Below are 14,037 nucleotides of genomic sequence, written 5' to 3'. Positions count from 1 at the left end.
ATTTTACAGCACTGCACAATATGTTAGTGCTCTATAAATACATGTTATTAATAATAATAATAATAATAATAAATGCAGAAGAAGGAGAAAGAATTCCAAGTATAATAATAATATGCCATAGACCATTAGACTGTGGATTGAGGAGGAGGGAAAGGTTTTTAGTGAAACTCAGCCTTTGCTTTTTGTGATATTAAAGGGAAACTCCACCCCAAAACAGTTTTTGGCTAATGTAAGAATATTTAATTCTGAGCAACTTCCCAATATCCATTTGTGGCAAACGTTGCATGGTTATATAGTTATACGCGAAAGTAATTGCTGCTGGAAACCATATCTGTCTGGCTGGTTATATTCTCTGCACTGCCGGCTCTCACTCTAGAAACAATGTAGCAGAATGAGGCTGATGAACAGACCTGGAGGAGAACTGAATTCTGCTACATTGTGTCAAGAGTCAGAACCAGAGAACAAAAAAGGGAGAGACAGAACTTTCAGTAGCAATTACATTTACACAAAACTTAAAAACGTTTGGGGTATAGTTCCCCTTTAACCCTATCTCTTCACTTATATTCGAGAGAAAGCTGGCTGGGGGATAAAAGGGATCATAGGTCCTTACCAGCCTTCCCCAGTCCCCTTCTACTGTTACATATATTGATTTAGCCTCACTTTAAAGGGACAGGAGAGAAAGGGGTCAATACGTATATAGAAACATATTAGTACTAATAGGAGTGTTAGTCCAGTGTTGCAAACTACATCTCCCAGAATTCCCTGCCAGCCAGTAGCTATGCTTCCCAAGGCTTGGCAGCCATGAGCCAGTTCATATGAAAGTCAAACTTTTTTTGCATTTCTCACTCCACACAAACTGATTTCCCAAAGAAAACAAATGCATTCCTTTCCCACCACACAGACGTTCATAAGGCAAGACAGACGTGAATATCTTTGCCTTTATGCCCTTTACATGTCTATGGCTGATTTACGTCAATGAACCCCGAGTGCCATCTGGCGATTTACATTCTAGCTGGTGGGAGGCAGTTCGGGGAGATTAGTTGCCCCAAAGAAGAGGAGATTTGTCGTCGGGTGACTAATCTCCCCAAATCTGAGTGTGTGCCCTGACTAGGGTTGCCACCTTTTCTGGAAAAAAAAATACCGGCCTTTCTATGTATTTATCTTTTCAATAACATTGGGATCAATTATAATTTTTACCGGCCAGGTGGCAACCCTAGCCCTGTCCCTTAGAAGAAAAAGGCAATAATTTAAAAAACTATTTAACCAGACCAATTGAAAGTTGCTTAGAACTGGCCATTCTATAACATTCTAAAAGTTATCTTAAATGTGAGCGGCCCCTTTAAATCCCTGGCTATGTTGGTGGGTGCCCAAGCTGCATGCAATACCCATAATAAAAATGGCAGCAGGGCAGGGGCAGGTGTCTTTAGAGGGATGTTGGGTAAAACTAGTAGGAAGATGGGGCAGAAACCCACCCTCCTCACACTTCAGAACTGGCTGCTGTCTCATTCATTATGCAAAATCGTATTTGGGTGGAGTTCCCCTTTAAACATACCTTGCTATGGGGGCTAAAGTTATTAGAAAACAAAGAGCTGGCTATTGTTTTGTGAATGCATAAGTGTGTAATGTCCCTTTAAGAAAATTCACAATGCCTAGAGAAGAAGATCCACCCCCTGCCCCACCTCGGGGCAATTATAGAAACAGGAAAGACTCACTCTCACACCTGTCAGCGGCGAATCTCTCTCTCTGATCACTTGGGTTTCAGTGGGGGAACAGGAGCCATGGAGCCAAGACTTGGATGAGCAGACTGGATCCCCTGGACCACGGTAAGACTGGTGGTACCTGATCGTTTGATTGTAAGCTCTTGTGGTTACATTAGTTGGACTGAACTCTGGGTCCCAGTTTGTTGTGAGCTGCTGTAGGGGTAGGTCTCTAGCAAAATGAAACCTGGCCAAAACACCGAAAAACCCAGTTGTTTGGTGACGCAACCAGTTTGTGGACCACCTTTTCTAGGAGGAATAACCCCAGAACATAATACTTTCACTGTAACTTATTCCTTTAATTAGTATGGTGGCCCTACTAGCCTGGTCCTCTATCATTTGTACATGTGAGAGCCTATCAACAAGCCTTGTCAATACTTTATACTTTGGCATCATTTTGCTTGCCAAATGCACCCTTTGTACCCACTAACATTGCACTGGCTTCTTATCTACTGTCATTCCTATGGGTCATGGCACATTGGTGTGGAGTCCTGCAGCTAGGATTGCCATCTGGCTGGTATTTTACAGGCCTGGCCTGTAAAAATGATGGCTGATCCCAATGTTATTAATAGGAAAAACAGATAAATATATAGGAAGGCCGTTTTTTTTTTCCTGGCATCCCTACCTGCAGCAAATCAGGTACCCGCAGATTGCCTGCAGGCAACCCTGCAGGATGAGGGTAGGCTTTTTGGGTGCAGGTATAGATGCAGGGTCGGACTGGAGTAACGGGGGCCCACCGGGACTGGCACATGAAGGTCCCTCCAGGCAGTCACCGGGGCCCACCCGGCTTCCCTCTGCACAAACACTGGTGTGGCGCATGCCTGCGCGAATGCCGTCGCATAGCGTGTCTGCAAACGTTTTTTAAGGGATTCGCCGATCGGGGGAACATGGCTGGGCCGATGGGGGCCCACCGGGTTTTTTCCCAGTGTCCTGCCGGCCCAGTCCAACACTATATAGATGTGGGTCTCATCTAAATTTCTTATCTTATGTTATATTGTCTATATTTTACTCCATAAGTGCATTAAAATGGTGTAGTCTGCCATGTTTTTGCCCTTTGTGCCTGTCCTGCATTGTAGATAGGGTTGTCACCTGGCCGGTGTTTTACCGGCCTGGCTGGTAAAAATAATGGTTGGTCCCAATGTTATTAATCGGAAAAAAAGATATAGGAAGGCCGGTATTTTTTTCAAGAAAAGGTGGCAACCCTAATTGTAGATGAATAGTTGCAGTTTGGTAGGGATGTTCAGGTGCAGGAGACATGTAGGCATCACCCTTACCCAATAGGTTCAGGTTGCAATGGGGCCCTCTACTTACCTCCAGGGCTGCTTGTGAGCCCAGCACTGCTCTCTACACCTCATACTGCCAGAACCTGGACAAAAATGCTCCTTGAATGAGCCCTAAGGGTGGTTTTGCCCTGGCCTGCATTTGCCCAGCTATCTGCCCGGGATCTGCAGAGTAATGGGAACAGTTTCTAGCAGCAAAAAGAGCAGGTACACATTGGGGCAGATGGAGGAGGAAGGTTCACAATGGGCCTCGTAATTGTGGTAGGGTCTTCCATGGCTGGAGTGGGGGGTTCCACTGCTGCGTTGGAGAGCCCTTGGGGGCCCCAGTCTGACACTGGTGCCTATAATTTTGTAGTTAGCTTGCCTGGCATTCCTCAGGAAGCTGATCACCTCCATATCCCAGCATGCTTTCTGACATTGAATTCTGTACCCTTTCATGACAGTTTCGTAGGGTGTTCATACGCACATAAAATCGTTTTGTATGGTTTCTGCCAGCTGTAAAGGTTTTTAGGTCACAAATGCCAAAGGCAAATACTATTCTTTAATGGCGTGGGAGCCATTGTGCAGCTTCTGCTGAGAGAAACCAGTATTTCCACAATCCCCACGAACAAAAGGTGATCCAATAACAGACACTTGTTATGGCATCCAGCAACAAAGGTGAAGGTCACAAAAGCAGCGACAAACCTTTCACAGGGAAGCCAAAACATGACCAGGGGCCCTTACATAATAATATTGATTTAGGGACACCCCAAGAAACTTCTGCACCCCCTATGTCTCTATTTAGCTGCATCATTGGCTCAAACTATGATACGATTAAAGCCATTGGTTCTCACTTTATCCTGCATCATATATTATAATGGAGCCGTCAAATACAGGAGATTATTATAGGACCGACCATCTAATGTGACCACAGAGCTCAATCACTATCTGTCTGATTCCCTTTTATTCCCATTTATTCTCTATTTATAGAAAATTTGTTAGGTCATTGGTTGTTTTGTTCTGTCTGACACCGATCTCTTACCTTTTCCATTCTCCTAGTTATATTCGGTATCCCACCAGAAGCAGGCAAAGGGTTAATAGATCTCTTGTAATCCTAAATGTACATCTAAAATCCCTGCCATAAAGCAAGACAGGACTGTTGCTTCCTTGCAGGACATAGAGATACAGTTACACAGTACTGTTTATTTAGTAAGGGGTATGTACAAGTGCTGGAGCGCATATAGGGATACATTTAGATTGGCATATACTAAACCATTTTGCCCTTAAAGGGGTTGTTCACCTTTAAGTTAACTGTTAGTATGATGTAGAGAGTGATATTAGGAGACAATTTGCAATTGGTTTTCATTTTTTATTATTTGTGGTTTTTGAGTTATTTAGCTTTTTATTCAGCAGCTCTCCAGTTTGCAGTGTCAGCTGGTTGCTAGGGTCCAAATTCCCCTAGCAACCATGCACTGATTTGACTGATTTTGATTTCAGTCAAGAGACTGAACTATGAATAGGAGAGGCCTGAGTAGAAAGATGAGTAATAAAAATAACAATAATAATAAATTTGTAGCCTTACAGAGCATTTGCTTTATAGATGGGGTTAGTGACCCCCTTTTGAAAGCTGGAAAGAGTCAGAAGGCAAATAATTCCGAAACTATAAGAAAGAAAAAAAATGGAGGTCAGTTGAAAAGCTGCTTAGAATTAGCCATCCTATAACATACTAAAAGTTAACTTAAAGGTAAACCACCCCTTTTGCAGTGCAACCCTTGCTCTAACTTTGCACTGAATAGTAAATACGGCACCTGCCCCTGAGGAGGAGTTAAAGGAACAGTAACACCATGTAATGAAAATATCATGTAGTGTTTCCCTGCACTGGTAAAACTGATGTTTGCTGTAGACCTGGAGTCTTTGCATCCCTCTGTGCTACTATTAGGGAGTGAGGAAGAGTCTGCCATAGAGTCGCACAACTATGGTCACCGAGGTGTAATTCACAGTCCATAGCAACATTCGTGTAAACAGAAGAGAACATTTTAGGGCTAGTGTAAGCAGCTATGCAAGTGGTCAGTGACTGTGAGACTAGATATCCTGCTGCTTTATGATATTTACATTTCTGCTGGGCTGATGAGCTCAAGGCCAGAATTAGGGGTAGACAGTGGAGGAACATGTCTAGGGTACAACATAGGGGGCACTCGGGCCCATGGCATGAGCGTCTGCTTCATTAGTACTAAATACATAGATACAAAGATGTGAGGTTAATAAGGCAGTGGACGTAAGATGGAAATTGCGCAGTTGAGGCTGGGAGAGCCAGTTGGGTGTTGTTACATAGGGCACAAGTAGCTGCTGGCCTGGCCTGATAGGGTCCCTGAGCCTAGAAATCAGATTCTAGCGAGTTGCAAGTGAATTGCAGTGGCCAGAATCTAAGTTAAGTCTCAGAGCGGGGCAGAACCGCATTGCTTTTAATTAAAGTGAAGTCGGAGTAATCCATACAGCGAGCATAGTGATCCAAGGCTATCAGTGGGCTGATGTCTAATCTCTGAGCTGTGCAATGTGTCAATGTTACATAAATACAGAATAATAATAATATAATAATAATAATAAATAGATCTGAGCAGCTGAGTCCCTCAAATCATAGCATTGGAAGAAATATAGATATCCAACTGTCTATCAGTAATGATCTCCCAGCACCACAGGTAAAATAGATAGCTTTGCCCCCCTCTCCTAATGTCATACACCCCACTCTGTATAGGCTAACCACCTGAGGCACAATCTACTCAACTCGCTCCCTCCAGAAAAGGGGCCTCAAAGGATAGCTGGGTCCAATCCTCTCCCTGCCATGGTATGCCCCAAATTTCCTCTCCATAACACGAGATTTTTAACTGTACTGATGATGATCAGTTTCTCTCCGGGGGAAATTTCTTACCCGGCCACCCTGGCTGAGATTAATGATTCCCTTTCTCAGGAGCCTATACTTGACTATAGACTCTTTAAACAGATAGAAATATGATCCATACCCGATCAAACCACCCATCACTTGCCTTGAAGATTCAGTGCTTGGTCTTCATTGACCTATGCCTACTTTTGGGTGCAGACCACAGCAGGTGGGCTCCCTAGATGTATTCCCCTCCCCTTGTATCTTATATTGTAGAAGTAAAAACACCTAGTTTTACCCTCACGTCTCACCCTTACAGCAAAATGACCTTTGGAAGGAATGCCTGCTCCTCTTGCAGTTAACTAGATGTTAGGTCCTACGTAAATTTCCCTGATTCTTTAGCCTTGTCTCCTGCAAGAACATAATATCAACATCAAATATTACCAAGTTTCAGCCCAGGATCTTCGATACTTTATACTACAATTCCCTGACATCTTAATGTTTTTCCCTTCTACTTGGTACAAGTAACCACACGTCTTTATACATATGACAGAACTTTACTTCTCTCTTATAGGTATTGGTAAGATCAATGCTCTTAATGGAGATATGAGGAGAGCTTGTCGCATTGGTTAAGAGATTTTTTTTCTTTTTGGAACAGCCTAAGCCAATAGCAGTGATTGGTTCTTGTTGTCTCTTTCAGGGTCAGAAGATGTAAAGGATTTGGAAATGTTTCGGCACTATGGAGAGCCCTTGTTGTATTGTCTCCTGCTTCTTGCCCTTGTAAAGGGGACATGGTCCCAGAACCCATGCCAAGTGGATCATGAGCAAAAATATGCCAACTGCCAGGGGCTGAATCTCAATGAAGTCCCTGAGGACCTTCCCATCACGCTAGAGGAATTGGATCTGTCCTGCAATTGGCTTTATCAAATCAAATTTGATGACTTTTCCTCTTACACCAACTTACGAGCCTTAAATTTGAGTTTCAACAATATTTCCACCATAGAGAATGACTCTTTTGCCTTGAATACTCTTCTGAGGAACCTGACCCTGTTTAATAATAGCCTAACAGAAGTGCCTTCAGTCTTGCTTGAACCTCTTCTGCTCTTGGAGTCCCTTGATCTGTCCAACAATTTGTACAACTACTCTACTCTCGGGAAAGTGTTTAAAACCTTGGTGAATCTACAAAGTTTATCTATTGGTGGCCCATTTGTAAGCAAGGTTCTGAAAGGTGACTTTGTCCCTATAAAGAACATTAGTCTCCAAACATTTTCACTGAAGACTAAATGTAGCCTTGTGCTCTATCAGTCTGGGGCTTTTTCCGTCCTTAACACTAACATTTTAACGTTGGATATTGCCCTTGATACAAACGCAAAGGCATTGCTATTGATTCTAAAGGACCTGGCAGGAAAATCATTGGACAGAATCAGTTTTTGGAACTTATTTGAATATACCTATTACGCAGGACCTACTAATCTATTCTCTGGCCTTCCAGACATTAATATTAGGGAGTTGGTCTTTTATGGAGGAAAAGTGAATGAGAAACTTTTGCAGCTGATCTTGGAAAGCATTCAGACCTCTAGTATCCAAAACCTCCTGCTTCTCTCCATTGACTTTGATTATACTCTAGATCGTAGCAAAGTCGATGTCAAAATGGATAATCTTTTTCTGAAGAACCTGGTCATCAAAGACGTAAAGAACCCTGATATCTTGACATTTGATCGGACTTTCACTTGGTTCGGTAGAGTGCGCAACCTCTACATCATCAACGTTAACTTCAATTTTGTGCAGTGCGACGCCTGGAGTCAGATGGAAAATGTAGAGAGACTGGACATATCCAACAACCTTCTCCTGGGCTCCTACCTTTACAATCCATTGTGCAAATACAGCGAATTACCCAAACTCCGCACATTCACAGCCAAAAACAACAACCTCCAAAGCCTTAAACCGATTTCTTTGTTGACAGCGAGCTGGCCCAAGTTGGCCACTCTTGACCTTTCGTCTAATTACTTAGGTTCTCAGTATGAAGACTGCAGGTGGACTCCTAATATCACCACTCTTATTTTAAAGTACAACATTCTGTCGGTAGGGGTGTTCACCTGTTTGCCCACTACGGTTCAATACCTAGATCTGTCTTACTCGCACCTTGAATGGCTAAATATGGATTATTTCAACAATGCCACAAACCTTAAAAAACTGATTCTCAGCTACAATAAACTCACCTTGATATCCAGCGACTGGAGAAATCCTCATCTTCAGGTTCTGTCCCTAGATGGCAACATCTTTAGTGTTATTGATAAGGGGTCTTTTAATAATTTGCCCCAGCTCAGAACCTTAACTGCAGGAGATAATCCTTATCATTGCACCTGTGACCTTTATGCCTTCTTCTCAGACATCCTATCGAATAGCAAGGTCTCCCTTGCTGATTGGCCACAGGCCTATTATTGCTATCACCCTCAGCAACTTAGGGGCACCAGAGTGAATTCTTACACTCCTGGATCAGTAGAGTGTGACGTGAGATTACTGGTGGCTATAACGGTGTCAACAACGGCTGTGGTGGTCATATTCTGCATGATATTGTGCTGGAGGTTTGATGCACCTTGGTACTTTCGGATGACGTGCCACATTGTCAAGTCAAAATACCGTTCCAGAAAAGCCAATGATGGCAAAGAATATCTTTATCACGCCTTTGTCTCCTACTGCCACTCAGATGCCGACTGGGTGAGAGGGGAGCTGCTTTATCGGCTGGAGAGCTGCAGCCCCCCGTACCGAGTCTGCATTCATGAGAGAGACTTCCTTCCAGGGAGATGGATCATTGACAACATCATCGACAACATCGAGAACAGTCGCAAAACCATCTTTGTTCTCTCCCACAACTTCGTCAATAGCGAGTGGTGCAATTATGAACTGTACTTTGCCCACCAGAGGGCCATTAGCCACTCATTTGAGGACGTCATCTTGGTGGTCAAGGAGAACGTCACTCTGAAGGACCTTCCAAAAAGGTTTTACAAGCTCAGGAAAATGCTGAGAAAGAAGACCTACCTTGAATGGCCTTCAGAGCTGAGCAAGCAGCATTTCTTTTGGATACAGTTGAAGAACATTTTAGGCAGTCCTTCCAATGGAGGCCAGGAAGGTTTGTCTGTGGTGGATGAAACTGTTGCACCAGAACCATGTCCCGTCTCAGAGATCCCACCTATAATATACAGCAAAATGAATCTGCCGGGCAGCTGACTGCCTCATAATGGATTTGTACTTGTATTTGTTATGTTTCCTGGGATATAGTCTTCAGACTGACTACTGGGACCTTCTCAGTCTACTGAGAATTTTAGTCTCTTATCTTACCAAAGCCTCGGCACTAGTTTCCTTCATTCAATAATTGTGTTATTTAGGATTTACTTGTGTCCAATCTGTTCCACCACCTCCAGCCTCATGCTCAGTGTACCAGAATAATATTTTCATCATTCTCATTGGGTTCATTATGTGTAACTGTTATTGCATCTGTCTATAACTGACTCTCTGCCCTGCTGGTTCTGACTCCTGAAACTATGTAACTCTAAGCAACTTCTCATTGTGTCTGTCCCTTTCTCTGCACTGCTGCCTCTGACTCCTGATACAACTTCCCAATATCCATTCATTCCTCATTCTCACTGGGTTTATAGTTCTGTGTAACTGTCATTGTGTCTGTCCCTTTCTCTTCTCTGCACTGCTGCTTCTGACTCCTGATACAACTTCCCAATATCCATTCATTCCTCATTCTCACTGGGTTTATAGTTCTGTGTAACTGTCATTGTGTCTGTCCCTTTCTCTTCTCTGCACTGCTGCCTCTGACTCCTGATACAACTTCCCAATATCCATTCATTCCTCATTGTCAGTGGGGTTATAGTTGTATGTTCCTACTGGATCACAGGTTCAACTATAAGTCTACTGTACCTCAGCAGGCACCCTTGGCTAGTGTTTTACCCCCCCCCCTTTGTGAAAAACAATGTTATTTCTGTAAATATATGTAGATATTTGTATTTATTTTTTTTTTATTATAAAATTTAAATTGAAAAGCAGTTTAAAACAGATTTGTATTTCTTATATTGGTTCTTTATAATCGTTGAACTTATGCATCAGGCCACACAGGGACATGGAGATAACGCTTCAGTTAATAGAGGGAGATGGAATTTATGTTTCAGGTTATACAGGGACATGGAATTGATGCTTCAAGTAATACAGGGACATGGAGCTAAGGCTTTAGTTAATATAGGGGCATGAAGCTGACACTTCAGTTAATCCAGGGACATGGAGCTGGCACTTCAGGTTATACAGGGGCATGGAGCTAATGCTTCAAGTAATACAGGGACATGGAGCTAACACTTCAAGTAATACAGGGACATAGAAGTAACACTTCAGTTAAACCAGGGACATGGAGCTGATGCGTCAAGTTATACAAGGACATGGAGCTAATGCTTCAAGTAATACAGGGACACAGAGCTAACGCTTCAGGTATTACAGGGACGTGGAGCTGACTCCAGGTAATACAGGGACATGGAGATGACACTTCAGGTAATACAGGGACACAGTGGCATAACTACTGTTGACTGGGCCCGGGTGCAGATGTGAAAAAATCACTCCTCATGAATGGCTGGACGAGCACAGGCTGGGGGGGATTTGGTGTGCGTGAGAACAGGTTGTGCCGGGTCCCTCAAAAGATGTGACCATTTGTTACACCACTGACAGGGACATGGAGCTGACCGCAGGCCGCAAAATGGTCGACTGTGAGAGTGATGCAGGTATTTCTAGTTTATCTTCATAGCTTTACATTCTTGCCCTGCAGCGATGACTCCTTGAAATAACCATGTCCCAATAAGAATTGTCTGGAAATTTCCGGTATAAAATCAAGGGGGTGGGATAAGTCTTTAAAGAAACAGGTGCATTAAATCCTATTTATGTAAAAGTACATTATAAGCAGATCAGATTTCATATCTGTAGTTTCCAGGTAACCAGTAAGGCAGCTCCCATGAACAGAAAGGAACACAAATACTGTTATCTGTGCCGAATATAGTTTTGATTTTTTACCAAAAAATGGGAATATTTTTTTATCGAGTTTGCATTGACAAAGGGACAAAGGCTGAACAATGAGCAGGAAAAAGGGGACAAGGGGTAGGCGAAAGTAGAGTTATGTGCCTTGCATCCCCCAACCATTGTGCCTCTTCTGCCTACCCCTAGTTCAGGCCCTGGATATTTCAAATAAAGGAATGGGTGCGGCTCACCAAAAGTCTTTGTTGGTTTAATTCCACGGGTTATCCTGTGTTCGATATCCCAAATCAATGTATCAATAATGCAGTTGGTTGTGGAACAAACCCAAGGCAGCAAGTTGACTTGGCCCTGGATCACATAAGAACAGAGGTGGTCTGACTTTTTCATGAAGGTTATGGTACTGGCCCCATATACATGCCAATAAACTGCTGACTTGCAGAGCTCTGCTGCGTTAGTGCTTTATTGTACACACGACATGTTTCGAGTCACATGGACCCTTTCTCAAGTGTAACAATCACATGATCAAACCACATCTTATAACCTTAATTGCCAAACAGTGCTCCTCCTCCCACCAATTAACTCATTAGTCCAGAGTAAAAGTGTAAAACAGGGAGAAAACATAAAACGTATAAAACATTTAAAAGTCCCAGTGATCTCCAGTGAACATGTAGTGTCCAAGTGCCAAAGTTCCATATCTTCAGGTACACTCTATAATAAAGACAAAAATCCAAAAAACCCACATCACCTTAGTCCACTAAAAATGGACAACCGCTATTTAATTTAAAAACATTTAAAATAAATATTCACATAAGAAAGGTGGTACTATCCTTTTTTTGGATCTACCTGTCCTGACAATCCAAGAATACATGCATAACTGTGCCTTTCCACAATTATTCTAGAGATACATTCATATTAGACTATTACACTTTACAATACGATTTACGTCTTAAAGCAATCGCTTCTCCCTTACCTTACCCCCAGCTGAGAGGATAGGCACCATTTAATATCTGAAATAAATAAGAGTACAATATTACAATTCTTATAAAAAGCATTTCAAACTCCAGGCATCATTCTTTTGTTGATGCTAATTGAGGTCTATATGGTGTGACCTTTGAAAGGAGTGCCTACTATTGCAAAGATTGGGGATAAGCTGGTAATTCGTTTGTTGGAAACTGCTGACTTGGTCTATTGGCAGTTTTTAACCTTACTCAAAAACATGAAGCAGACGGAACTCCGGATAAAAGAATGGTGTTTTATTGAAACAGGTCACAGACCAACATCAGCTGATGTGTTTCGGGAGGAATTGCCTAAATCATAGGCTTACAAATTCTCATATTTTACTTCCTTAAGTAGGTCATACGACAGCGACCTCTACAGGATAGTATAAAATTTGCATACGGTTAATAAACATGTATAGGTCCCAAAATATAAAAGAAAATTTATCAATACACATTAAAAACCAACATAAATACAAAATCTCAATATATGTGATTTGATTTGTTAAGCTGAGAAGTGCCTATAGTGGATCTTTAGTAACTGCACAATTATTCCAAGGTGCAGAAAGGACGCACTGGGCACGTGCTGAATAATATTAAAATGTGAATAAAAAAGTTTGGGATTGCAAGTTACTGTGAATGTACAATATCTTATCATATGGATTAATATAGGAATGCAATGTCATGTCTAATATTGAGGCCCTTAGGTATTCTGCTATCTACACTTAATTCTAGGATCCAAACGCCACCCTTAAATTCAGGGGGCGCAGGGTATCGCCTCCTCTCAAAGGGATTTTGACTTGCTCTATAACCTTCACCTTTAAATCTTGAACACCCCTAGGGGAACATGATGAAAAATGTTTGCCTGTAGGTGATTTTATCCGGAGTGCCTCCTGCTTCATGTTTTTGAGTCGGGTGCATTTACAGTTGGAACGCTAGTGGTTGAGCACCCCACTTTTTAGTGGAACTTAAGTGGGGGGGGAGATTATTGGGAACTGCTGCATTTGAGGTTTACATCTAGTAAATTTATTATTGGCCAAGCTTGCTTATATCATCAATTGAGTCCATGCGGTACATACAGTATTTAAACAATGTGCATGGTGTCCCTCTTCATAGTGGAATAGTGGGGACCAGGGCCAGAACTAGGGGTAGGCAGAGTAGGCACGTGCGTAGGGCGCAAAGCTGGGGGGGCGCCATCCTAAAGTGTGAATACGCATGCGTCCTTCTTTGCTTTTTACGAGCATGCGTCCTTTTTGTGTCTTTTTTTGTGCATGTGTCCTCGTCTCTTTTCACGCATGCGTCCTTCTTGTCTTTTTCTGCATATGCGTCCTTCTTGTTTTTTTCTGCGCATGCGTCCTTCGCGTCTTTTTCCACGCATGCGTCCTTCTCATCTTTTTCCGCATATTCGTCCTTCTTGTCTTTTTTCGCACATGCGTCCTTCTCCTCTTTTCGTCTTTTTTCACACGTGTGCGCGCGTATTTTTTTCCGCAATGCACAGACCTACATGGGAGGGGTGCTAGGAGGAAACCTTTGCTACCCAAAAGGAACACCATTAAAAGTCTAAAGTTCCCCATGAACACCTAGGCAACAGGACCTCTAAAAACAGTACCTCCTGTACCCCCATTATGGCACCCTGAGCAAAGGAAGGCTATTCCCCTCCATGCATATATATAGTAGTAGGCTGGCACAGACTGGAGCACACCCCAATGCTTGATGCAGTTAAAAAGTTTATTATTGAGCAAGAAAACATCTCAAAAGAGCCTTACGCGTTTCGTACCTTGTGGGCACTTAGTCATAGGCTAACAAACATTTGAACATACAGTCACAGTTTAATGAAAAAAGACTAATCGGAAACATGCTTCAGACAGCCAATCCAGAAAATTGGTAATAAGGAAGGACCCATCAGAAAACATACTTAGGACAGCCAATCCAAAACACCAATACACCAATACAAATACACCAATACAATCACTTGTTTCTGAAACATGATTACTCTGAATACCATTGCAAACTAAGAAAAGGTTTACACCAGTTATTATAATTAGCAAATGTTTTATTTCAATTGACATGTTACAGAGTAAGGCATTAAAGACATACTGGTCCCTACATTATGAGGACAGTATCCCTTTTAT

General features: G+C 42.4%; 1 protein-coding gene across 1 annotated transcript; it reads left to right on the top strand.

Annotated features, from left to right (window-relative positions):
- Positions 1-1,665: 1,665 nt before the first annotated feature.
- On the top strand, positions 1,666-9,536 carry LOC108699606 (toll-like receptor 2). Its single transcript, XM_018231696.2, has 2 exons — positions 1,666-1,823; positions 6,592-9,536. Exons 1-2 carry the CDS (start codon positions 1,796-1,798, stop codon positions 9,117-9,119), a joined length of 2,556 nt encoding a protein of 851 aa, XP_018087185.1. The 5' UTR covers positions 1,666-1,795; the 3' UTR covers positions 9,120-9,536.
- Positions 9,537-14,037: the final 4,501 nt, after the last annotated feature.

The sequence above is a fragment of the Xenopus laevis genome, chromosome 8L (assembly GCF_017654675.1).
Source record: "Xenopus laevis strain J_2021 chromosome 8L, Xenopus_laevis_v10.1, whole genome shotgun sequence".
NCBI classification, from domain to species: Eukaryota; Metazoa; Chordata; class Amphibia; order Anura; family Pipidae; genus Xenopus; species Xenopus laevis.
Note: the sequence above shows the minus strand (reverse complement) of the source record. Positions and strands in the feature narration are given on the sequence as shown.